At 45.9% G+C, this 24,493-nt stretch overlaps 1 protein-coding gene across 5 annotated transcripts in view; it reads right to left on the bottom strand.

The window, feature by feature from the left end:
• esr2a (estrogen receptor 2a) overlaps nt 1-24,493 on the bottom strand; it is a 53,822-nt gene that overhangs the window by 21,149 nt on the left and 8,180 nt on the right. For 4 of the 5 annotated variants that reach the window (XM_042095800.1, XM_042095798.1, XM_042095797.1 and 1 more), the window contains 2 exons: nt 20,204-20,320; nt 6,232-6,579 (listed from right to left, as the gene is read on the bottom strand). In XM_042095800.1, the coding sequence (XP_041951734.1) occupies nt 6,232-6,579; nt 20,204-20,320 (465 nt within the window). The remainder of the gene's footprint in view (nt 1-6,231; nt 6,580-20,203; nt 20,321-24,493) is intronic. The other variant, XM_042095801.1, reaches the window with a different exon arrangement.

Below are 24,493 nucleotides of genomic sequence, written 5' to 3'. Positions count from 1 at the left end.
ACTTGTATCCATGGATTTTTGAAAACCTTAGGCCTATACCTAACACCCTGCCAAAAATCTAAAACTTATCCAGAAGTGCCCAATTTTCATGAATTGCATCCTAGCTAAAATTGACGTACAGGAGATCACATTTACACTCTACTGTATACGCTAATAAATCAAAGTTTTCATCAAAAAAAGAAAGGAAAAATATTTGCATGTTTCAAAGCATTTGATTCAATTTGGCATGAAGGATTGTACTTCAAAACGGTGTTGGGGGTAAAATGTATGGCATCCTCAAATCAATATACACAGGCAACAAATGCGGGGTAAAAATTGACAACAAAAGAGCTTACGTAATACTTCACTCAAGGGTGTGGGGTGAGACAGGGGTGCAGTTTGAGCCCAACTTTGTTCAATAATTATATTAATCAATTAGTGGTGTTACTGGAACAATCTGCAACATATGGACTCACCCTGCTGGACATGGAAGTTAAATTTGTTCTCTTTGCAGATGACATGGTACTGCTGTCGCCCACTGAACAAGGGCTACAACAGCAACTGGACCTGCTAGAGCAATACTATCAGAACTGAATTTATCCCCACTTACAAAATTTGAGGTTGAGAAATTCGGTCTGAGAAGCCCCTATGAAAACTTCAGAACTGTGAGGACCAATCAAATCGTATGGGCGGACTTTACGATGATGGATACGATGATGTATAGATGAGCAACCATAGATATGTGAGCAACAGTGCCTAGTCATTCATGTCATTGTCATTTGCTTCGGTTCGATTTTGTTTATAACAAAACGGCTGTTGCTGGAGAAGCCAGGCGTTTAGATGTCGCTATTGGATTTGTTGCACAAGATATTGATAGTGCAACAACTTTAAAAAAGCGAACAGAATGATTAAGGCATTCAAGAAGGATGTCTTGGCTGTTCTCCCTGTTGCTCTGATTGTTCAGGTCTGTGTAGAGGCATTTTCCCTGTGTCGGTTGAAACACACCCCATAATCACGTCCCATTGGTGCACTATCAGACTCACATTCTGAATAGAACCGAGTATGGCTACATCAGGCTAGCCTGGGTCCAGTTCATTTGAATAAATAAAAAAAAGTTATAATCTTCCAAAAACAACCCAGACTTCAAGGACCTAGACACCTTTGGACTCTAGGTAACACCACCCTGTTACAAATGCTAATTACATTGGTTTAAAAATCAATGCCACAGGACACTTTGGTATTGCAGCGAATGCACTAAAAGAGAAAAACACGAAGTGCACTTTATGCAAAAAAAGACAGCATTTTCAGCAAATAGATATTCCAATTAAAATATCGTCCAAAATATTTGACACAGTCATCCTATCTATTGCACTTTATGGAAGTAAAATATGGGGTCCACTCAGTATGAGAGACTACACTAGATGGAACAAACCCTGTAGAAGCCCTGCATGCTGCAATTCTGTAGAAATCTGTTACACATCCAAAGAAAAGTGCCCACAAATGCTTGCAGTGCAAAATTAGGCCGATTCCAATTATTGATTAATATCCAAAACAGATCACTAAAATTCTGGATTCATCTAAAGTTAAGCCCCCAAAATTCACTACACTTTAAAGCTTTTCAATCCCAAGAACTCAGTCCTAAATCCAGTCCCTTAAATCAGTTGGTGATTAAACTGGCTAATCCACTAACTAATCCCTAAAATAGATCATGTTCAGACCAGCACTACTTTCCAACCAATCAAAGTTAACCAAATTAAAAAGAAAACAAAAAAACACAGCCTGTATTATATTGCTATGTGGCGATAAAGAGAGATAATCAATTGGCAGAGTATCTCTACAGTGTTTACAGGCTGACCACAGTCTAGCCATAGAAAAAGGCAGAAACAAACAATCCCGAAGAGCAAAGGGTCACTATATGACAGGAGAGGTCATGTCACTTATATCAATAAGTAAAGTGTAACCAAATATTTTGACATATCACTAAACCACCCCAAATTTTCTCACATTGAAAAAAAGACGACTCACAGCGCTTTTGGGAGAGGATCCACAACACCTGCCAATTGGCAGAAGGCCATGTCTCCTCGCTTCACAGCGTGAGAGAAAGTTCCCGAAAGTTCCAGTGTGTCTGTTGGTTTTATGATTCTACTACATTCCTATGATTTTATGTTCCGATGTTTTCTAAACTTATATATATATTGTATGCTTTGGCAACACTTTTTTTGTGAATGGTCATGCCCATAAAGCTTTTTGAATTGAATTGAAGAGAGAGAGAGAGAGAGAGAGAGAGAGAGAGAGAGAGAGAGAGAGAGAGAGAGAGAGAGAGAGAGAGAGAGAGAGAGAGAGAGAGAGAGAGAGAGAGAGAGAGAGAGAGAGAGAGAGAGAGAGAGAGCGCTCGCGATAGCGAGTGTGTGTGTTTTTGTGTTTGTGCAAAGCACTAATTCAAAAAAGACAGCATTTCTTGACAGTACACTCTGTTACTCTCGATGCAGTCGGGGGACAATGGCCAGTTTCCAGAGTCCTGGTAATCAGCCAGAACGCTTCTCCGGCAGGAACACACTGGCAACAGCTAATCCAGAGGAGTGTTGCTTACTGCTGCAAACTCCCAGAGCGTCCTCAGAAATGAGGATGTGAATGGCTCTGGATGTACACCATGCTCCACTCTAACTATTACTGAGAAAAGGCTTTCACTGTCAGACCTGGTGGAGGTGATTCAGGAGATATGTTTTATTTGTGCTCTACTACACTAATTGCTACTGAGAAAAAGCCCCCCTCACCTTGAGACCGAGTGCAGCTGATTCAGGAGAAATCTTTTTAATCCATGTTTTCCGTCTAGGCACTGTGCAGATCTGACTAAACGTAAGGCATGTTTGTATTGAAAGATTCAGCCAGATCTGGGTAGCGCTGCAAGATCAAATGCACCCGCTGATTTGATGATACTGGACCAGGAAGCTATGGAATTTTTCTTCATACAAATACAGGTCTTGTTATAACCTCTCTGTACACTTTCAATGTTTACAATACTTTGGTTTATCTGTAGAAACCCTCACCACACTACCACAGAAGTGTATTATATTTTGAGCATTGTTAGTGGTATAAACTAGATGTACCACAGAGCGGTACAAAATATGACCACCGCCCTGCACATTCTCTCTGCAAAAATAAATCACGCTTCTCAATTTGTCTCAATCTCCTACTCCATCCCCTACTCTTGCAACTTTTATGTATGTAATTTAGTGTATGCATGTGTGTGTTTGCTTCCGTGTATATGTGTGCTTCTGTGTGTGTGTGTGTGTCTGGTTAGCATCACTGTAAGCCCATTTAGTGATGATGCAAATAAACCTACAAACGTTTGCAAGCAAAGGGAATGAATAATAGTAATAATGACTGAATAACAATTAGATATGATACATGCACTTGATCTCTCTCCTATCGTGAGCTGATAACTCCCAAACCAAATCAGGCACAGTCCAATTTCAGGCAATAACTTAAAACAGCCTTCATTCCTTTGGAAATAGAAGCATGTTGGCATGATGCTAGCTGGACATTTTCTGTTTGCCATTAAAAGTGAATTATGAGCCTGGTAGCCACCTATGTATCTGAGTGGAACATGTTTTAAATGGTATATCTTGTGCTTGATGTAAATTCTTAGTTTAAGGGAAACTAATAATTGAAGAAGATGTCAAAACTCACCAGTCCCATTACACAAAGACAAAGACTACTTTTCATATTCTTGTCCATTTTCCAAATCACAGTGAGTATGTCAAAGTGCCCTGGGTCTCACAGTTTATGACCGGTCAGTAGGCTAGAGGGAACTGACTCTGCAATCTCTTCCAGACTCGTCTTTGTTGGCGTCATAATTTCCTTTTAAAAGTGTCTTATATTAAAAAGGAGATATCGATTATCAACAATGACAAGTCAGCCAAAACCTGCCACACCCTCCACTCATGCGTGCTCAGACGCATTCCCAATTAAATGGAGTAGCATAATGTTCAAGTTAGATCTTAATGAAGACTATGAGAAAACCTGAAAAGTATCATTCTTATATAATGTGCTGTTGATGCATATTGACATTGTAAACATTATTGAAGAAGATTAAAAAGCAGTTTGCAGTAAAGCTATTTATTGGCTATATATATATATATATATATATATATATATATATATATATATAATTTCAGATTCTTTAAGAAGACTGGAGGTTATTGCTTTTTTGAGGGAGAGGAGTGGAGGTGGAGGAGTTTGACCATCCTGAAGAGAGCAGATAATGCAAGCAGGGAGGTCCAGCTACCAAATATGATCAGCTATGAAATCACTCAAGTTCAAAGTTTAATTGAAATGCTTGTGCCACAAGTTGCAGGGTAAAAAGGAAGGTCTAAGAAGCACAATGGTGCCATATAGGCAATAAATAGTATAGGGGGTGGGGGGGGGGGGCACCATACAAAGAACGAGACATATGTGCTGCTAAGCATGCACAGACACCCAAACACACACAGATACACAAGCACACCAGTCGACATGCACCCATTAGAAAGCCTACATAGAGCTTCTGTGCATACATATAGACCACAGACATATGGACCACATACATACATAAAGACTGCATACATGTAAAAGACAACATACATACATGTAAGACCACAGACCTACACTGACCTGCAGGCCCCTAATGACCTGCAGACCTGATGATTAAAAAAAAAAAAAAAATGCACTGAGGCATTATAAATATATATATATATAACATTTTTGTGATACCTAAGGTACCATATTGATGACACAAGCAATTATATTAAGAATGTTCATGATTTCAAGTCACTGTCCATTTAATATTCTGATAGCCTGGGGAAAGAAGCTGTCCTTAAGACGTGTTGTGTGTGAGGTAATGCTCCGGTAGCGTTTACCAGAGGGGAGTAATGAGAAGAGAGGATGGGCTGGATGATTGACATCCTTGATGATAGACTCTGCTCTACTCCTGCAGCGTACAGGGTAAATGTTTTGCAGTAGAGGAAGGTCGGCCCCAATGATTCTGGAGGCAGACCGGATTGTCCTTGTTAAGAGTTTGAGATCCTGGGCAGACAGATTACCTAACCACACTGTGATACAACCAGTCAGTATACTTTCAATGGTGCATCTGTAAAGGTTTATAAGAGATGTTGTACCCACCCCAAAGCTTTTAAGTCTCCTAAGAAAGAAGTCTCTGTTGGGTTTTCTTAAGAATGCAGGTTGTGTTAAGAGACCCTGATGGAGTGAGTGAAAGAGTGAGAGAGTGAGAGGGTGAGAGAGTGACACATTTGACTTACTCTCTCACTCACTCCCATACACACACACTCGCTCACACACACACACACACACACACACACACACACACACACACACACACACACACACACGCACACGCACAACATACAGCCTCACTCACTCTCTCACTCTCGCTCACAGTCTGAACATCAGCTAAGAGCAATCACTAGCAATCCCTGACAAAACCCTGTTTATTTTCTAAAAGCTCTAAAGCACAGAGACCTCTGTACGCTGCATACTGAACAGCACTTGCAACTCTGCTGTCAGCATGGCAGGCGTGTTCTTGAAGTCTTGTGAAATCTGTCTCTTATCTTCCCGAGTCCTCTCAGAGGAAATCTATATTTCTCACATTGAATTCCAGGGCGATACAGTACCAGGGAGATGCTTAGATGCTTCACACCAACCAAGTCTGCCAATGGTTTTACGCTCTATTCATCACGTCGAATCATTTTGGAGGAAATTATCTTAAATGCTGTGAGATAGCACAGCATGCACCTGTTATGAATCTGGGTTTTCATGGCAGTGTTGAGCCTGTCGGTGGAAGATAAGGCTCCTGGGTGTTTTGCAGGCATTAACATTAATGAGAATGTGCCTGGTTGAATTGGTTTGTGTGTACAGCCGTGTGATGGGACAATGATGTGCGACGTGCAACAGTTTTATTTCTGAAGTGACAATGAGATGTGCTTCACTAATATGCTGGAGAGCAACTGGTGGGACATCACCTGAGGTCGGGCTCTCTCTCTCTCCCTCTAAAATAGAGTAATCGAGAATATTGCTGTGCCAGGGATGGACCCAATGCTACATTCCCTACTGTACAGTAACTGGAGTAGTCAGCATTCCTCATTCTGAATACAGTATAAGTAATGTCATAATGCTGCATAAAATCACCCTTTTGTCAATCCCTCCCTCTCTCTCTCTCCATCCTCATACCTCCTCCTTTTCTGCCCCAGTGCTCACCTGGTATCTTTTTGGCCCAGCTGATCATGTGCACGAGCTCCTTGTCAGCAAGGTTGGTGAGGCTCATCATGACGTTGGCCTCGGTGAAAGGCTTCTTCATGTCCTTCATCAGGTAGATGTCCGGCGGTTCCGCCTCCAGGATGCGCGCAATCAGCTGCTCTGGAGTCAGTGTCCCGTCCGAACGATCCCTCGCGGCCGGCATCGCCGCTGTCTGGTGCAGACCTTCGTTCTCCTCCGCTGCCACCTCCCGCCTCTGCCCGTTGCTACTAGGCCGGGTGACCAAGCGAGGCATCCTCCGCGGCTGTCCACTGGAGCAGCGGTTGTAGGTGCTACGATCCCGCCGCATCCCTATTGTGCAACCAATATGTGCACACACACGTAACAACTCAAGATTTCAGGTAAATGTAGTTACAATTATGAAAATATACCTTAACTATCAATTATTTGTAAAGCAGTGTCAACGAATAAAGTCGTACTGTAACAAGACTAGTCAATATTATTACTTTTTTTTTTCTGACTAGTGAAATAAAAGCAGAGATGAGTTAACCGGGAGTAATGACTGCACTGTGTCTAACACAGCAGTAGCAACTGCTACAGCACATGTGTAGCAATCTGGTACAATCCAGTAACTGCAGTACATAAACTTTCCTCCCAACACCTTAAGAGACGTGTTAGCGACTGGTGCTAACACCCATGTATTTTAGCTTTCTTGCCAGCACGTCCACCTTCTAATTCGATGATGAAAGTTGCAGGTTTGAGCCCAGACAGATGCAGGGTTCAGCGGCATGGTTCTGTCAGTACAAACCAGACCACACATGCACGTTTCTAGGATATACTGCAGGGGCCTATACTACAAAGGGAGCTTAACCTACCCAGATGTAACCCAGGGTTACTTTTTTAAACCGGGGTTGACAAAACCTGGTTAAGTGGTGTTAATCGGTACTACGACGCTGATTATGAAGTTGATTTGTTGAGCCGGGGTTAACCTAATTGGAGTTTGTGCGCGGTCACATAAAAGGGGCGGGTTGCAGCGCAAGTCACCACTTTCAATGATTACGTTATTTTACGGATGAGGAATGCACAATTATTATGCCGTCAGGGCCGGTGAGGCCAGGTGAGTTTCTGTGGAACCAAAAGCAGACTCAGGAAGCAGAGAGTATAATTAGTGGGTTTTAATGTCAGAACACAGGAATCGGCAGCCAGGCAGAGTGACTTGACAACACAGTGCAAACTCAAAATCCAAAAAAACGGCAGCGGTACAGGCAGGTTTCAGTCAAAATCCAAAGTGGCAAGACAGGCACAGTTCGGTACACAGGTAGGCAGGCAAAAAACACAGGCAGCAGTACAGGCAAGGTTCAGTCAAAAATCCAAGGTGGCAAAAACAGGCATAGTTCGGTACACAGGTAGGCAGGCAGAAACACAGGCAGCAGTATCAAAGGGGCTAGACGAGACTCACGTGGCTGAACAGGCATAGGTTGGCAACAAAAGAATGCAAGGTCCAAGTAAAGGTTTCCAAAGGGTTGAGTCGAATTCACAAGTCCAAAAAATAGGCTTAGGTCAAAAAACAGTAATCCAAAGAGCATGAGCATAAGCGAGAATCCACTGTGAAAGACGTGACAATCTGGCAAAGAGTGTTTCTCCTGGCACTGCTTAAATGCTATGGCTGACGAGGAGAGTGGCAACAGGTGTGAAAGTGCAAGCACTGATGATTGGGCCGCTCCCCTGTCAGTCAACTAGGAGCCAGGACAGAGGGAAAACCTGGAATGGAGTCCAGGGACAGCAGAGGCATGACAGATCACAGACTAAGTGGGGATTCTGGGCTGGAATGTGACAGTACCCCCCCCCTCCGACGGTCCCAGCCAGGGCCTCCGGATGGTGCTAGTGGAACTCTGATCAGAGTGCGGTCCACGATGAACGTGGCAGGGGCCCAGCTGCGCCTCTGGCTCCTCTGGGCCATAGCCCTCCCAGTCAATGAGGTACTGGAGTCCTCTACCTCGGCGACGCACCCTCAGGAGTCTGCTCACCGTAAACACTTCACCTCCATCAACAATCCTGGGGGGAGGAGGGGGTTTGGAGGGTGGGGATCAGGGACTAGAGAAAAGAGGTTTCACTTGGGAGACATGGAATACCAGGTTAATACGGCGTATAGTCAGAGGCAAAGCAAGTCTAACTGAAGAGGGGCTGACTACCTTCGAGATGGAGAATGGTCCAACAAACCTGGGATTCAACTTGCGGCAGGGGGACTGGAGAGGTAGGTCGCGAGTGGACAGCATCACCCTGTGGCCCACTGTACATTGGAGCAGCAGAGCGATGCCTGTCTGCCTGTTTATTAAAGGCATCCACTGAGCGCAAGAGCTGGGTCCTGGCTTGAGACCAAGTCCTCTTGCACCGGCGCACAAAAGCCTGGGCTGAGGGAACCACAACCTCCTCCTTCTGGGTGGGAAACAAGGGTTGATAACCCAAACAGCAGTGAAGGGGGGAGAGACCAGTGGCTGAGGTGGGCAAGGAGTTGTGTTCGTATTCCACCCAGGAAAGAGTCTTGCTCCAAGAGGCAGGGTCCTGAGGTCATCCGAGTGCCACTTCCAGCTTTTGGTTTGCACGCTCAGTCTGCCCATTTGTCTGGGGGTGGAAACCTGAGGACAAGCTGGGAGAGGCACCAATTAGTCTCTGATCGAGGGCCTCAGTTCTCTGCCCGGTTTTGGAAGGCGTTTTGCAAACTATGTCAGAGGGAAGACCATGCAGGCGGAAAACATGAGAAACTAGTAACTCGGCAGTCTGTTTGGCAGAGGGCAACTTGGACAACGGAATAAAATGTGCAGCCTTGGAGAATCGATCAACCACTGTCAAAATACATGTATTCCCCTCAGAATTGGGAAGCCCAGTCACAAAATCAATGGCTATATGTGACCAGGGGCGGTGAGGGATGGGGAGAGGCCTTAGGAGCCCTGCAGGAGGTCTGTTACCCGTCTTGTTCCTACTACAGACGTTACAGGCTGCCACAAAGGTCCGGACGTCCCTCCTCATGGATGGCCACCAAAAGCGCTGTCCAACCAGTGCCAGGGTCCGGGCTGTCCCAGGATGGCAGGCAATTCTGGAACCATGCCCCCATTCCAGCACCTGTGACCGGACTGAGAGAGGCACAAACAAGTCGTTAGGGGGTTCTGGACTTGGCACTGGTTCCTGCTCCCGAGCCTTCTGGAAAAGAGTCTTTCATTCGGGCTGCTGCCACCAGGCACCGAGAAGGGAGGATGGTCTCCACGGAGGCTGGGTCCTGAGCTGAGGTGAATTGCCGAGAAAGAGCATCTGGCTTGGTATTTCTGGATCCTGGACGATAGGAGAGAGAAAAATTGAACCGTGAGAAAAAGAGACTGGCTTGTCGAGCATTGAGGCGCTTGGCTGTTCGGAGATACTCCAGGTTCTTGTGATCCGTCCATCCCCAGAAAAGACGATCAGCTCCCTCCAGCCAATGCCTCCATTCCTCCAGGGCCAGTTTCACTGCCAGCAGCTCCCGATCTCCAATATCATAGTTCCTCTCTGCAGGAGAGAGGCAGCGAGAAAAGAAAGCACATGCAGGATCTCTGGGACAGAATGCCTTCTACTCCAGATTCCGAGGCATCAATCTTAACCACAAATTGATGGGTGGGATCGGGAATGATGAGAATAGGGGCCGACGTGAACCTCTGCTTGAGCTCAGCAAATGCCTTCTCTGCTCCTTCATGCCATCGGAAAGGGGACTTAGTAGAGGTGAGAGCAGTAAGGGGGGCAGCCACAGAACTGTAGTTCCTGATGAACCGCCTGTAGAAATTCGTGAAGCCCAGGAAACGCTGGAGCTCCCGTCTTGAGGAAGGAGTGGCCCAGTCAACCACTGCCTTCAGTTTTGAGGGGTCCATCTGGACCTGGGAGGGAGAGATAATGTAGCCCAAAAAAGAGACTGAATCCCTATGGAATTCGCACTTCTCTGCCTTAAAACAGTTTGTTCTCCAGAAGCCACTGGAGAACCTGCCTGACGTGGAGCCTGTGGACAGCAAGAGTGCGTGAAAAGATTAAAATATCAAGGTAAACAAAAGCAAAAAAACATTCAAGAAGTCCCTCAAGACATCGTTGACCAGAGCCTGAAAAACAGCTGGCGCATTGGTTAATCTGAGGACAAGCTGGGAGAGTCCACGATAGTCAACGCAGGGGCGCAACGAGCCGTCCTTCTTACCCACAAAAAAGAAACCAGCACCAGCAGGAGACGATGATGGGCAGATGATACCAGCAGCCAATGATTCTGTAATGTATTTATTCATAGCTCCTCTTTCTGAGGGGGAGCGAGAATAGAGTCTGCCCTTAGGGGGCGAGGTGCCAGGAAACAGCTCAATGGCACAGTCATATGGCCTATGAGGGGGCAGGGAGACTGCACGTGATTTGCTGAACACTAGCTTGAGGTCCAAATACTCGTGGCACATTGGATAAATCAGGGAATTCCTCCACAGCAGGAGAGTTAGAGACAGGGATAACAGCAGACTTCAAACATGACAGACAGAAAGGACTCCACCCCAAGATGGTATTGTCTGACCAGTTGATGTGGGGATTGTGCAAGGAAAGCCATGGGAATCCAAGAACAATTGGGACATGAGAATTCTCAATGACATGGAAAATGATAACTTCCGTATTGTTTCCTGAAATTCTTAACGAGATGGGGGCAGTTCTATGGGTGATTGAGCTCAAACAACTGTCATCGAGGGCCTGGACTGTGAGGGGCTGTTCAAGAGCATATATAGGAATCCCCAGTCTCTTGGCAGTGGCCGTACATATTAAATTCTTGTCAGCTCCAAAATCAGTGAGGGCATGAAGAATATGGGGCTGACTGTCATGGATGAGTACAATAGGAAGATAGGGGGTGATCTTGAATTGTGCCCGCCAGGCCCCCTACTCTTACTGGTAGGCATTTCCTTTTAAAAGGACATGATTGACAGAAACGACCCACCTTTCCACAGTAGAAACAAGACTTCAAGTCTCGTCGGCGCCGACGCTCCTCTGGAGTAATTCGGGCTCGATCAACCTGCATGGGCTCAGTAGGTGGAGCGACGAGTGAGGGAGTAGTCGATAGTCCAAACTGAAGAGGTGCAAGAGTCCTCTCCCTCACCCTCTGTCTGATGCGGGGATCGATTCGGCCAGCCAGATCCATAAGACTTGGAAGATCTGAGGGAACATCTCTTGATACCAGTTCATCTTTGACAGCATCTGACAAACCATTTAAAAAAGCATCCAACAAGGCATTTTCATTCCACCCGCACGATGCTGCCAACGTGCGGAACTCTATGCCATAATCATACACTGACCGTGAGCCTTGTCGGAGTCCCATGATCTCTCTCGCTGCTTCTCTGCCAGAAAAAAAGCGGTCAAAAACTCTCCTCATCTCATCAGTAAAGTCATTGTAGCTGGAGCAACATGGAGCATTAGCATCCCATAGGGCTGTCCCCCACTCTCGGGCCCTCCCAGTGAGGAGTGTGATGATTTAGGCTACACGGGAGCGTTCTGTGGGAAAAGCCAGGGACTGCAGTTCCAAGGACAGAGAACATTGCGACAAGAAAGACCGACAGGTACTTGGATCTCCATTATATGGCTGGGCAGCAGGGAGCCTAGGCTCTCTAAAGGGTGACGGAGACGGAGCTGGAGGTGCAGGGCTAGGTGATACAGGTGACTGGAGGGGGACAACCAGTAGCTGCTGCACTTGACCAGAAAGTGTGTTGAATTCATCAAGAAATGATAAAAGGTTTTGATTCACCTGGACTAGCTCCCGTTGATGAGTGCCCAGCATAGCTCCTTGCTTTTCCACAGCGACTCTGCTGTTCCATCTCTGCTGGTTCCATGTTGGCCAGATTGTACTGTCAGGGCCGGTGAGGCCAGGTGAGTTACTGTGGAACCAAAAGCAGACTCAGGAAGCAGAGAGTATAATTAGTGGGTTTTAATGTCAGAACACAGGAATCGGCAGCCAGGCAGAGTGACTTGACAAAACAGTGCAAACTCAAAATCCAAAAAAACGGCAGAGGTACAGGCAGGTTTCAGTCAAAATCCAAAGTGGCGAGACAGGCAGAGCTCGGTACACAGGTTGGCAGGCAAAAAACACAGGCAGCAGTACAGGCAAGGTTCAGTCAAAAATCCAAGGTGGCAAAAACAGGCATAGTTCGGTACACAGGTAGGCAGGCAGAAACACAGGCAGCAGTATCAAAGGGGCTAGACGAGACTCACGTGGCTGAACAGGCATAGGTTGGCAACAAAAGAATGCAAGGTCCAAGCAAAGGTTTCCAAAGGGTTGAGTCGAATTCACAAGTCCAAAAAACAGGCTTAGGTCAAAAACCATTAATCCAAAGAGCATAAGCAAGAATCCACTGTGAAAGACGTGACAATCTGGCAAAGAGTGTTTCTCCTGGCACTGCTTAAATGCTATGGCTGACGAGGAGAGTGGCAACAGGTGTGACAGTGCAAGCACTGATGATTGGGCCGCTCCCCTGTCAGTCAACTAGGAGCCAGGACAGAGGGAAAACCTTGAATGGAGTCCAGGGACAGCAGAGGCATGACGGATCACAGACTAAGTGGGGATTCTGGGCCGGACTGTGACATATGCCAAGTTATGAGGAATTAAAACCCACTCTACAACAAAAATCAAATACGTCGGCAGTGAACAAAGCAAGGCAAGGCTGTTGGCAACGTATTGCAGATCGGGTAGCCTAAATGCCTAAAAGTAAAGTTTTATTTCCACATGTTCTTCAAATATGTGTTACGGAGGATTAACAGCTTGCGGAATGTCTGAAATGAGTTGAAATAATTAAATTGCCTATTTTTAGTTCATAGAAATGCCTACAGATGCAACACAATTTAGAAGTGGGCATATAGATTACAGTAATAGGATAATTGAATGTTTAAGTAGCCCCCATTGACTGATTTAGTGTATGCCTAATCCTGTGAACATTTCAGATGCAACACCATTGCCAAACGCACATGGCAGCAGGTGAAAATGAAACAAACACATTATTCAGAATATATTTCTTAATTATGAAAACATGTAGGCCTAGCCTTCACTTGGCCTCTGTTTTACAGCTAACAAGAAAAAGGTGTCTTTGAACACTACTGTAAGGAATGTTTTACAGTAGCAGAGGAGTTGGCCATCGCAAATAATAGTGGAAGGCCGATTGTGGAAGGGGTTGAGGGAGGCATTCGGTCGGATTCTGGTGCTGTGGAAATGTGTAGCCTTTATGTGCAGGGTACAGTAATATGACATTCAATTCAACACGTTTGTTAAAATGGTGATTTTAATTTATTAGGCCTAGGCTATGTCCGATTTATTTTAGGCTATTCTTGCTCAGATGTTCAGCAGCATACTGTAGGCTAGGCTAGGCCTATGTCCGATTTATTTTCGGACATACAGTATTCTTGCTCAGATGTTCAGCATCACCGATTAGATGGAAAACATGAATGTCCACGTAAGGGCATTGCTATGACGGGTGACATTAGACTTCTGCCTAGATCATCTGAATGAATTCCCTCGGCTGACAATCTATATCTTCATAGAGAAATATATATATATATATATATATATATATATATATATATATATATATATATATATATATATATATATATACACACACACACACACACACACACACACATATATATATTCACATATATATATATATATATATATATATATATATATATGGCGGTCTCTAAAACCCCTCGAAGAGAGCACCTCACGATTTGCGCTCCGATGTCGTATGGATCATCCAGGTATGCCAACATAGTCTCGAATTGTTAGTGGAGGGGTGGTACTTATAAAGGGTGTGGTTAACGGAAACCTCGGGTTAACCAAGAACATAACCTGCTCGGAGCAGGTTTGAGATGCAGCGTAAATTGCCATGGCAGCATACCTCGGTTAAAACCTATCCACCTTTCGTAGTACGGGTTTCACTAGTTCGCCCTTCTATATGATTGCTTCAGCTAGACTAGAATGTATGGGAGAAGTGCGTGTTTGGCAAGGTAGCTGTCCGTGGTCCTGGAGTGCCTGGAGCGGATATCGCGATAGAGCGATGACCGCTTGCACCCCCCTGTGTAAGGAGGATGAGTAACAGGGCAATTGGTGAAATGGAGGAGTAGGGGGAGGAGGGGGGATGATTTCGCGAACGTCGGAGCGTGTGACGTATGGAAAAGGAGGTCGGCTTAAATAGGCCTACCCTGCGGCGGCAGTGGGTGAGTTAATTGCTGTCAATCATCCCGAAGGCTCCACCCGAACTTTGTTTATAAAACATCATTTCACTAGTTCGCCCTTCTATATGATTGCTTCAGCTAGACTAGAATGTATGGGAGAAGTGCGTGTTTGGCAAGGTAGCTGTCCGTGGTCCTGGAGTGCCTGGAGCGGATATCGCGATAGAGCGATGACCGCTTGCACCCCAAAAGATCACAGAGAAAGGCCGCTACCAACTACATAAGTGCTTGCTGAGCGAGTCGTAAATCCGCTAGATTGGAGCGGATGTAAGACTGGTAGGCATCCGAGGACCAACGGCCCAGTATTTTAATTTGTTGCTCCGATAAGCCGTTGAGCGCAGCTGTTGTGGCAGCTCCTATCCTGAAGGAGTGTGCGGAGTAGCGATCCGCGGGAAAACCAGATTTGACTAGAATGGTTTTTAAGAGTGTCTGGAATCTGTGGCGAGTGATGGGTAGCTCTTCGTCTGACACGAAGGGCGGGCTAGTAGACGAAGCTTGAGCTGACCGATATGAGATGTAGTGAGATAGGTATTGGAAAGGCTGAAGATCTGAGGCGGAGTTAAGTGGATATGGAGTGTCCTTTTCGGGACTGATCGGTTTTACTCTGTTTGATGGTAAATCGAATGGTGTCTTGGTCTAGCTGCTCTAGATCTGCGATGCACGGGTGGACATCGGGAATGAAGAGAGACGAAGGGCATGTAAACTCGCTACATCTCAGCAGCCCAAAAGGCCAGTAGAAACATAACGGAGATGGTGGAATCGGAATGCGGTGACATGACCCTTTGCGAAGGGTAGCGAGGCGGGTGGCGAGAATGCTTGAGGTAATGGGAAGGCGGGAGTCTTGGGGGACTGGATGTTGCCTACGGATACCTTTAATTAACAAGCCTATCCTGGTGTCGGAGAAGGGGCATTCGGAGCCGTGGGGGCGTTTGTAGAAGAAATGAATGCCAGCTAGGTAGACTCTAATGGAAGAAACTTTGATCCCGAGTGAAGTGTGGGCGTAGGTGATAAATGATGATATGGTGACTGCATCGAAACTGGGAAATGGTAGTGAGTGCTTTGCGTGGAACTGTTTGAAGCACGACCAAGCAGTCCAGTAGGACTGCATGGTCCTGGGTGCGAGGGCTTGAAGGGCTAGGTCGGCCGTGATGGGCTGAAGATAGCTGAGGGGGTGGTTTATGGGAAGATGGTCTCCGAAAAGCTGGGGAGTGGAGTAGGGTACGGGTCCGCCTCTGGAGCCGAGCTTCTGAATCTCTGGAATTTAAGACGAGAGAGAGAGTCGGCAATTCCATTGTGGCAACCGGGGACGTGCGCGGCTCTTATAATAAGCTGGTAGCTGGCTGCTATCCAGATTAGACGCCTAATAAGAGGGGAAAGCGCAGGCGATTTTGAGCTCGAGTTATGAATGACGTGCACTACGGCTTCGTTGTCGCTGTGGATTATCACACTCTTGGAGGTCCACTCATTCCCCCAGGTAGGGCCGTGATGGCTACGGGGTAGAGTTCGAACACGGCTGACGATTCGTTTCCAGTTGTTAGCTCTCTGAACTCTAGTGGCCACGGGGATGCAAATCAGCGCCCTTTGAAAAAGCCTCCGAAGCCTGTTGAGGGGGCTGCGTCGGTGTACAACTGGAGCTCTTCTGGAGATGATTGGCAGTCGTCGTAGAACGTGCACAGACCATTCCATTCGTCTAAAACATCCTCCAGAGTTTGATATCGGCCAGACACTGGGCATCTAGAGATACGACGTCTTCGAGAGATGGGGTTGCTGAGCGCAGTTTAGGAGATGCGAGATGAAAGGGCGGCCCTGGGGAATGAGTTGACTAATGGACACTCGACCGCGCCGTGACTGGGGCTATTGCAGAGGGGACAAGATGGCTTAAGTCCTAGGAAAACGCGGTTATGGAGCTCCATATCGAGCGCGCCCCAGTAGGGGTTTTAGTTCCAGAGGCCGACTCTGGCAGCGCATTTTGCTGAAAACAGCCGGTGGTAGCCTACGTATGAAAATTAGCTCCACCGTAGGATACGGCTAGGCCGGCGATGATGGCCAGGTAGTCATTTAGCTTAGTCATTTGCGTCGACTGGAGAACACGAAACAGACGACTTCTGTGTAGTTGGTAAAAGCTACGGTGAACTCGGGAAATGACAGGGTTTTTGATGCTGGGCCAGAATTTTTTAGAGAAAACCAGTTCGCCGCAAACTAGATCCCGGTTATGAGAGGGAATAGGAAGGGAGGGAAGAATGGTAGAAAGGTCTACGTCTGCACCTGACAAGATGAGGTTCCTGGTGGACGCTGTGACGGGTGGTGGTTCGAATGCTGCAGCGTGAGGAGGCGGTGGCAGGGCCTGTGCTGTGGCTAAAGAATAGTTTTGCTGCCGGAACGGGACGTCGTGGTCCGAAGCACTCGCGGAGTGCTGATGACCCGCTGCTGCGGGCTGGTCTAGCGCGGAGCCGGGGAAGAGATGGGAAGGGAGAAAAGGGGGGAGGGAGGGAGCGGTCGCTGACGCGACCGGAAGGGGAGCAACCTGGGACAGGGTCGCGGGAAGTGGGACGGGGAAGGAAAGAGGGTTAGGGGGGAGTAGCGACGCTGTCGCTATCGGCGCCGACTGAGACCAGGTGCTCGCTAACTCCTAAGAGAGATGGGGAGCTAGTGAGGTGACTCTTCGAGCTGACGCTTCGTGAGTTGAGGCGTGCTGTACAGACGTGGCTCCCGGAATGGAAAGGGGAGGGGGGAGAGGGGGGAGGGAGGGAGCAGTCGTCGGAACGACTGGAGGTGGGGCAGGCCTGGACCGAGTCCTGGCTAGGGGAGGTGGATGGGGGAGGGAAAGAAGGAGTGGGGGAGAGTAGCGACGCTGTCGCTACCGGGGCCGTCTGGAAGAGTGGGGCTGGACCCGGAAATACGGCGGAGATGCGGCGGGAATGGGCCTGAGCCGCTGACGTGGCAGTGGCTGTGGCTGTGGCTGAAACAGCGGAATGATACGCTCTGAAGCGTGTGGTGCCGGAAAGTGCTGTCGGCGTGCCCGGTTCGCGAGGTGGCTGGTGGTGTGTGCTTCGTCCGGCTGAATGGCCGGCGGAAGGAATCGCGTCGGGATGCCAGAAGGAGCAGCTTGCTTCCTGGTCTGGAGAGGAAAACAAAGTGAGGGAGCGGGAGGGCGAAAAGACCGGGTTATCCGACTGCGTTAGAAGGCGGAGGAGATGGAACTTCCTATCCGACATACGGAACGCGATGCCGCGGGAATGGAGAGTGCTGCGGATGCGAGCCACTGTCCAGTGGGTAGGGTCAACGCCTTGCTGGCGCTGGGTGGATTTCCAGTTCCATGAGAGCTGTCTTGTCAATGCGAACGATACGCAGACTGAATGATTTCGCGAACGTCGGAGCGTGTGACGTATGGAAAAGGAGGTCGGCTTAAATAGGCCTACCCTGCGGCGGCAGTGGGTGAGTTAATTGCTGTCAATCATCCCGAAGGCTCCACCCGAACTTTGTTTATAAAACATCATTAATCGGGAACTTACGCCACACGTGATCAAGTTACGTCATGTGATGTGTTTCACGGTATGAGTTGAGAGCCCTGCTTTGCTTATATTTTTGGTTAACTTAACTTGCCTGAAATCAGAAATATTTTCGAACAATGGATGATCCGCTTCGAGGGACAAGCTCTTGGCCTTCTGCTGTGCCACACATTTGATTTTTGATCGTCGTTTATTGTATAGTCTAACTAGCCTATTAATAGTTAACATAATGTCACTAGTCCACAGTGCATCAGGCTGAACAGTGCAGGGAACAGCTGTCATTGGTAGGCTGCATGCAGGCACATGGTCAGACAGGTTTAAGGAGTGCTTGATTTGTTTTGTAGCGGAGCGTTCTATGGGTTGCCAGGTTGGTTCTATGGGTAGAGCACGCATTTGAAATATCGCTCGATCACGCAAATTTGATCGTGGGAAGCCAAAATCGTGATCGTGATTAAAATTCGATTAATTATGCAGCCCTACTTGCAGCTATCTTAAGATATTGACTTGGATTTTTTACATTTTATTTCCTGGTTTACTTTTAATTTGACTGTTCTGTCATTTGTGAAATAAATATCTAAATATAACTTGTAGTTGAATAATCACTGCAGATGTTCAAAGTCCTTAATGACTGATATACATGTAAAAAGCTAATTGATTTAGTTGGCTGCAGAATGTTGTAACTTCAATAGCTTAACACTCACTAGCAAGAAACTGACCTAGGAATATTAACTGAGGGAATATTAATTGAAACAATGCCTATGCTTTAAGCAAGATGTATTCTAATGATTTGTGTGTGATTCTGTTTCAGGAAGGAAGAGTGCATACAGTGCAAGTTTTCAAGCTCAACTAAATTAGGTCACTGTGTTGGTAGAACTCAAAATGTATGTGTAAAACTCAAAAACCTAAGTTGGTAGAACTCAAAATTTCTATGTAACTCTCCAAAAACTTGAGTTGGCAGAACTCAAAAATCTTTGTAAACTCAACCACAGTGAATTTAAGTAAGGAAAACTCAAAAACACAAATGCATCACGTTGCCTAGAAAATCTGAGTTGTGTCAACCTCAATTTTTTTTAAAGTTATCCAACAATCACCACCAAAAAGCACAGTGGACTTTTTTTACCACAGAAGGCATGTTTGAAGAATACACTTCTGTGTGATGATCTAGCAAAAGCCAGAGGCAAAGACAAAGCAATGCTGCTGAATAACTACTGTGCTTAATGTTTACAGATCAAACAAATGTCTACATATATATTTATATAGCTATAACTATTCTGGTTTAGCTGCGGACACTGGGCATTGTGCGTATGAGTTCAAAAGCCATAATGGAGATATGGCATACATGTAGGCTATTTACCACTTCACAGCTTCCTACAAAGAAATAAAAAGCTTTTTACAAAACAGACTGGGTAATATGTATTCCAATCTCCACGGCAACCCAGCCTTAATTTAGCATCACTATATCTACTATTCTCATTCCTTATTTGCAGGGGCAGTGGATTAAGACTTAATTACATTTTATTTAATCAGCAGATTATCTTTTCCAAACAGCTTCACCTACATATTTAGTTTGCTTCATGAAAGGATTTCACACAGAACCTATCCAGGTAGTTTAAGAATTTCACACAGAGCCTATCTTGGTAAACAGCATCAGATGAGTGATTCTAAAGTTCAAATGTGGCAAAGTCCATGAAAAAAAGAGTGGCTCCTCGAAAGTATAACAGAGGTCGTAGGAGGGAAGAGGGGAAAAAAACACAAGAAAAGACAAAAGGATAGAGAGCAAATGATTATGAAAGAAAAGAAAAACATGATTGACAGAAATGAATGTTGAAAGAGAGGCAGAAATAGGAGAAAGAGAGAGAAGAGACATGTGGAGAGAAAGGCAAAGGAAGGTAGAAAAAAAAAAAGAGTTGGAGAGCAAGAAAAACACTCATTAAGAGATGGGGCTGAGAGAGAGAGAGGAGTAGGAAAAAAGCAGAGGTGTGGGAGAGAGAAAGAGAGCAAGAAAGAGAGAGAATGAAGGACAAAGAAAAAAAAGTAATTCTCCGATAGGTACAGAGTGTGAAGAGTGACAAAGTGAGAAAGAGAAAGAGAGAGGAAGAAGAAGAGAGAGGCTTACAGAACTTCATTCAAACATATACTAGGTGCAGCAGGTGAAAAGTGATAAGCGTGACAGAAAGGTGAGAGAGAGAGAGAGAGAGATAGGAATGAGGGCTTACCACACTTCATCATTCCCACTTCGTAACACTTGCGCAGGCGACAGGCTTGGCAGCTCTTGCGGCGGTTCTTGTCGATGGTGCACTGGTTGGTTGCCGGGCAGATGTAATCATTGTGGCCTGCAGAGACATGAGAGTCACTGGGGGGAGCTGACATTTAACTTTACAGTCTATGACATTTAACCACAGGGGGCAGAGCATGGGCACAGAAACAACTAGTGTCCAACGCAGACAAAACGGTTTAGAGACGCAGAGGAAACAAGTAGACTAGTGCTTTTTTTGTTTTGTACCACTGAGAAAGGCTGGGCAATTCATTGAAATTGTACCAATATCATCATATCTAACCTCTCAGCAACCATTTCCCACCATAAAAAGATAAATTGTTTTAATCAGGGATATAGTGGTAAAATAAGAGGTGGGTAAACTATGAATTCTGTGATCATGGTAAGGTAGACTGTGCCATGTGGTATTGGATTTTTAAAAAAGGCATTCAGAACATGTTTGATGCAGGCAGAGGTTATTGTCCAATGTTTATAACAGTACCAGTGTAATAAATGGTTCTTAAAGTGTTGATGAGTGTAGGCTACATATTGTGAATGTGGATAATACTGAGTGATTTATATAAACTATTTTGAGAGGTGGATAAACTCTAATAAGAGGTGGATAAACTCTATTTCTAAAATGTCAGAGGTGGATATACTGTGTTTACTTGCGTTTAGCCTCCACTACAGCCCTGGGTTCAGACCCAGCCGCAGAGTACAGTGATAGAAGGCCAAGGGGGCACACTTTTATTCGGGGGGAGGGGGGGATATTTCATGTCGTAGTTGATGAATTGATAGGTTAATGTCAAAGACCCAGCTGTGTTCTAACACAGCTACCTTACCACCTACAGTAGACTCTTACATGCATGTTGTTAACTGCTGATAACTTTGCTTGTCTTACAAATTTTATCTCCGCAATTGACTTTGTTGTAATAAGAACAAACTAGTTTGCATGCATGAGTAGCCTACTGCACTTAATGTGTGCTGTGGTGTTGATAATGCTAACCTTTAGTGAACACCGAGCTGAACTGTCATTCTATGCTGCAACAGTCTTGGATTGTTCTGATTCAAGTAGCCCAGGCTGCGGAGGAGTATTTCCATTGTGTGTGTGCGTGTGCGTGCGTGCGTGAGGCGGTGTGTGTGTGTGTGTGTGTGTGTGTGTGTGTGTGTGTGTGTGAGGCGGAGTTTTCTGCCACTACCTGTAGCCTAACTAACGAAAGAAGACCATAACTACGTGAAATATCAACAAAATAAATTAGAAACGTAAGTCAATATATATATAGCAATAATCATGATGTTTATGCTAGGTATCATTCCCTAACCCTAGAGTGGAGAACCAGCTAGTACTGCATGGAAGACACAGTCAAATGCATACAAACACCTTTGCCAGTAGCAACTCTTATCTCATCTCGGTGAGGTGAGGTACTGTGGTTTCTTGTGGGGAAGGAAGCCGTTAAACGAAGAGGACAAATGACACGAAAACCAACAACACAAATGAGCTTTGGGTTCACAGCCACCACAATTATAAGGGGCTGATGATGGCGGTTTCTGGCTGCTTTCTTCCAGGGAATGCAAGCACATACACACACACACCACACAAACACACACAAACACACCCACACACAAACACACACACACACACAGACAGACACACACACAAACACAGAAACACACACAAACACAGACACACACACAAACACACAAACACACACAAACACACATACACACACAAACACACAAACACACACACACACACAAACACCGTGCAGCAGTGGGTTTTGGCCCAACTCCCAACTGGGAACACAGTGCACTAGAGGGGGCCTCCCTGGAGCCAGAGTCCCGGGGTGGTAAGGGAGCTGAGGGAGGGCTGCATGCTGTTCTGGAGCTGTACTGGAGCGCTTGGCCCGTTTACTGGGGCAAAGGTTATAATGACAAGAGGTCAGGTGGGGCAAACTGAGACACGCTGACATTTAAGGATGAGTCTAGGGCAAGGTTTGTACTGTATGTATGTGTGTGTGTGTGTGTGTGTGTGTGAGAGAGAGAGAGAGTGTGTGTGTATGTATCAGAGTTTCCGCTAGAAAAAAATGGTGCCGGTCAAAGTAACCGGCAGAGGTTTCGTTTTCCGGACATTTTCATGATATGCCGGTCAAATATCCTATTATCCCTTCTTAATTAGTCAAATTGAGGAAAACTGGAGACAGGCTATGTAGCTTAAAGAATGACATAATCAGGCTGTATAGAATGCAACATGTTCATTAGCCTAACATGCCTAACAAGATCTAGCCAGTATATTTTCATGGACAGCAAGAGTCCCTTTCGTTCATTGTTTTAAAAAGGCTACGTTGTCTGTTGCTGCTACCCACGTTATCTCCAGTGGTGACTGTTTAACTTACACAGATGCGCACACACAAGAATGAGCGCTCACACCACTACCCCCTAATGATATGCCTCTTTATTTGATAACAATAAATAAAGAGATGTTTCCTATTCTGGGAAATGTTTAGTTTCTTTTTCTTTCGGCCGCGGTTCAATGATACCGTTTAATTGAGCCAGAAATTATCCGCGGACCAGTAATCGCCTCGTCGAGGAGGCCCTAACCCTGCAGATTATAGACAGAGAACGCATAGGCCTACTGTATGCTTTGGGTAAAGAACACTTTGCATGTCCAGTGTACACAGAGAATGACAGTGTCTTGGAGCGGCCGCACCCCCCGCAACTCCACTTCCAATGTCACGGATTCCGACAGATACACCCGACTGCTTTTTATCTGGTGGTGGTGGAGTTGACCGGACATCTGAGGCTTCAGACGTTAACAATTTATCATCATCCATCGCGTCTGGCCTCTGAATTTTTTTTAAGGCTAGTCTGCCTGGGCCTGGCCATGTTTGAACCGCCTCACTCATTTGTTCGTTGTTTAACATGGACGTTTTAAGCCGCGTGCGCTTTCTATTTGAAATGCAGCATACTGTAGGCTATGCGTGTTGTTTAATAGCTTACTTTACTTAAGCTTACTAACGGTAGAGCCTGTTCATTTAAAAAACATAGCCAGAGGACGTATAATATAGGCTTACATAGTAAGGCTTATTCTCAAATTCAGATTGCGTTAGGGGACGGGATTATTAGCCAATTTTAATCTGACAATTTGACCGGAGAGATTTAATTTTTTTTCCGGCCAATGTCCAGTAATTACCGGACAACGGAAACCCTGGTATATATGTATGTGTGTGTATGTGTGTGTGTGTGTGTGTGTGTCTGGATTAAGGTTAGGTTTATCTCTGCTAACTCTATTTCCCTCTCTCTTTGGCAATAGTGTGTGTGTGTGTGTGTGTGTGTGTGTGCGTGTGTCTGTGTGCGTGTGTGTGTGTGCGTGTTTGTTTGCTTTTCTGTCTGAGTGTATTTGTGTATGTGGGTTTCCAGCTGTGTGTCTGTGTGCCTGCAGGCTTGTGTGTGTGTGTGTGTGTGTGTGTTTGTGTGTGTGTGTTTGTGTGTGTGTCTATACGTGTGTGTGTGTGTGTGTGTGTGTGTGTGTGTGTGTGTGTTTGTGTGTGTGTCTATACGTGTGTGTGTGTGTGTGTGTGTGTGTGTGTGTGTGTGTGTGTGTGTGTGTGTGCATACGCGTGTGTGCATACGTAGGTAACAAAGTGTCCTAATAACAGGAGTATCTGCGGCACACAAACAACCTGAAGGCCCCTCATGGAGTGCAGACCTCCCCCAAGGCCAGTGGTCGTATCTCAAGTTCAAACTGCACTTTTTCTCAAGTGCTATAATGCTTCTGTCACCTCTGACATCATGCTCTCAAAACACTGAACACACAGGTCTAAACAGAGGCACTCTAGCCAAAATGGCACATTTTGTTTGCAAAAGGCTCTAGCAGTGACAAACCCCTGGACCACCTGGGACACCAAGATTCAGGAAAGTTGGGCCGGAAGTTGTTATGTCATCCTTCACACATGCCGACAAACAAACAAACAAGCGAACAGACAAGTAAACAAACCGCACCAAAAACACCACGTCCTTGGCAAAGGCAGTAAGCACCACATTCTCCTTCTACCACACTTACTGACTAGTGCTTATCACGTTTGCACTCTCATCCTCTGGTAATAGTACTGATTGATGTAGTATTGAACAGTAATTCCTACCTAAGGGCTCCTGTGTATTGTAGCTTGAATGTTACTCCTCACTTCTGTCGCGTTGGATAAAAGCATCTGCTAAATCGCTAAATGTAAATGTAACCAAGTTGAAGCTGACTTGC

The sequence above is a fragment of the Alosa sapidissima genome, chromosome 6 (genome assembly GCF_018492685.1).
Source record: "Alosa sapidissima isolate fAloSap1 chromosome 6, fAloSap1.pri, whole genome shotgun sequence".
NCBI classification, from domain to species: Eukaryota; Metazoa; Chordata; class Actinopteri; order Clupeiformes; family Clupeidae; genus Alosa; species Alosa sapidissima.
Note: the sequence above shows the minus strand (reverse complement) of the source record. Positions and strands in the feature narration are given on the sequence as shown.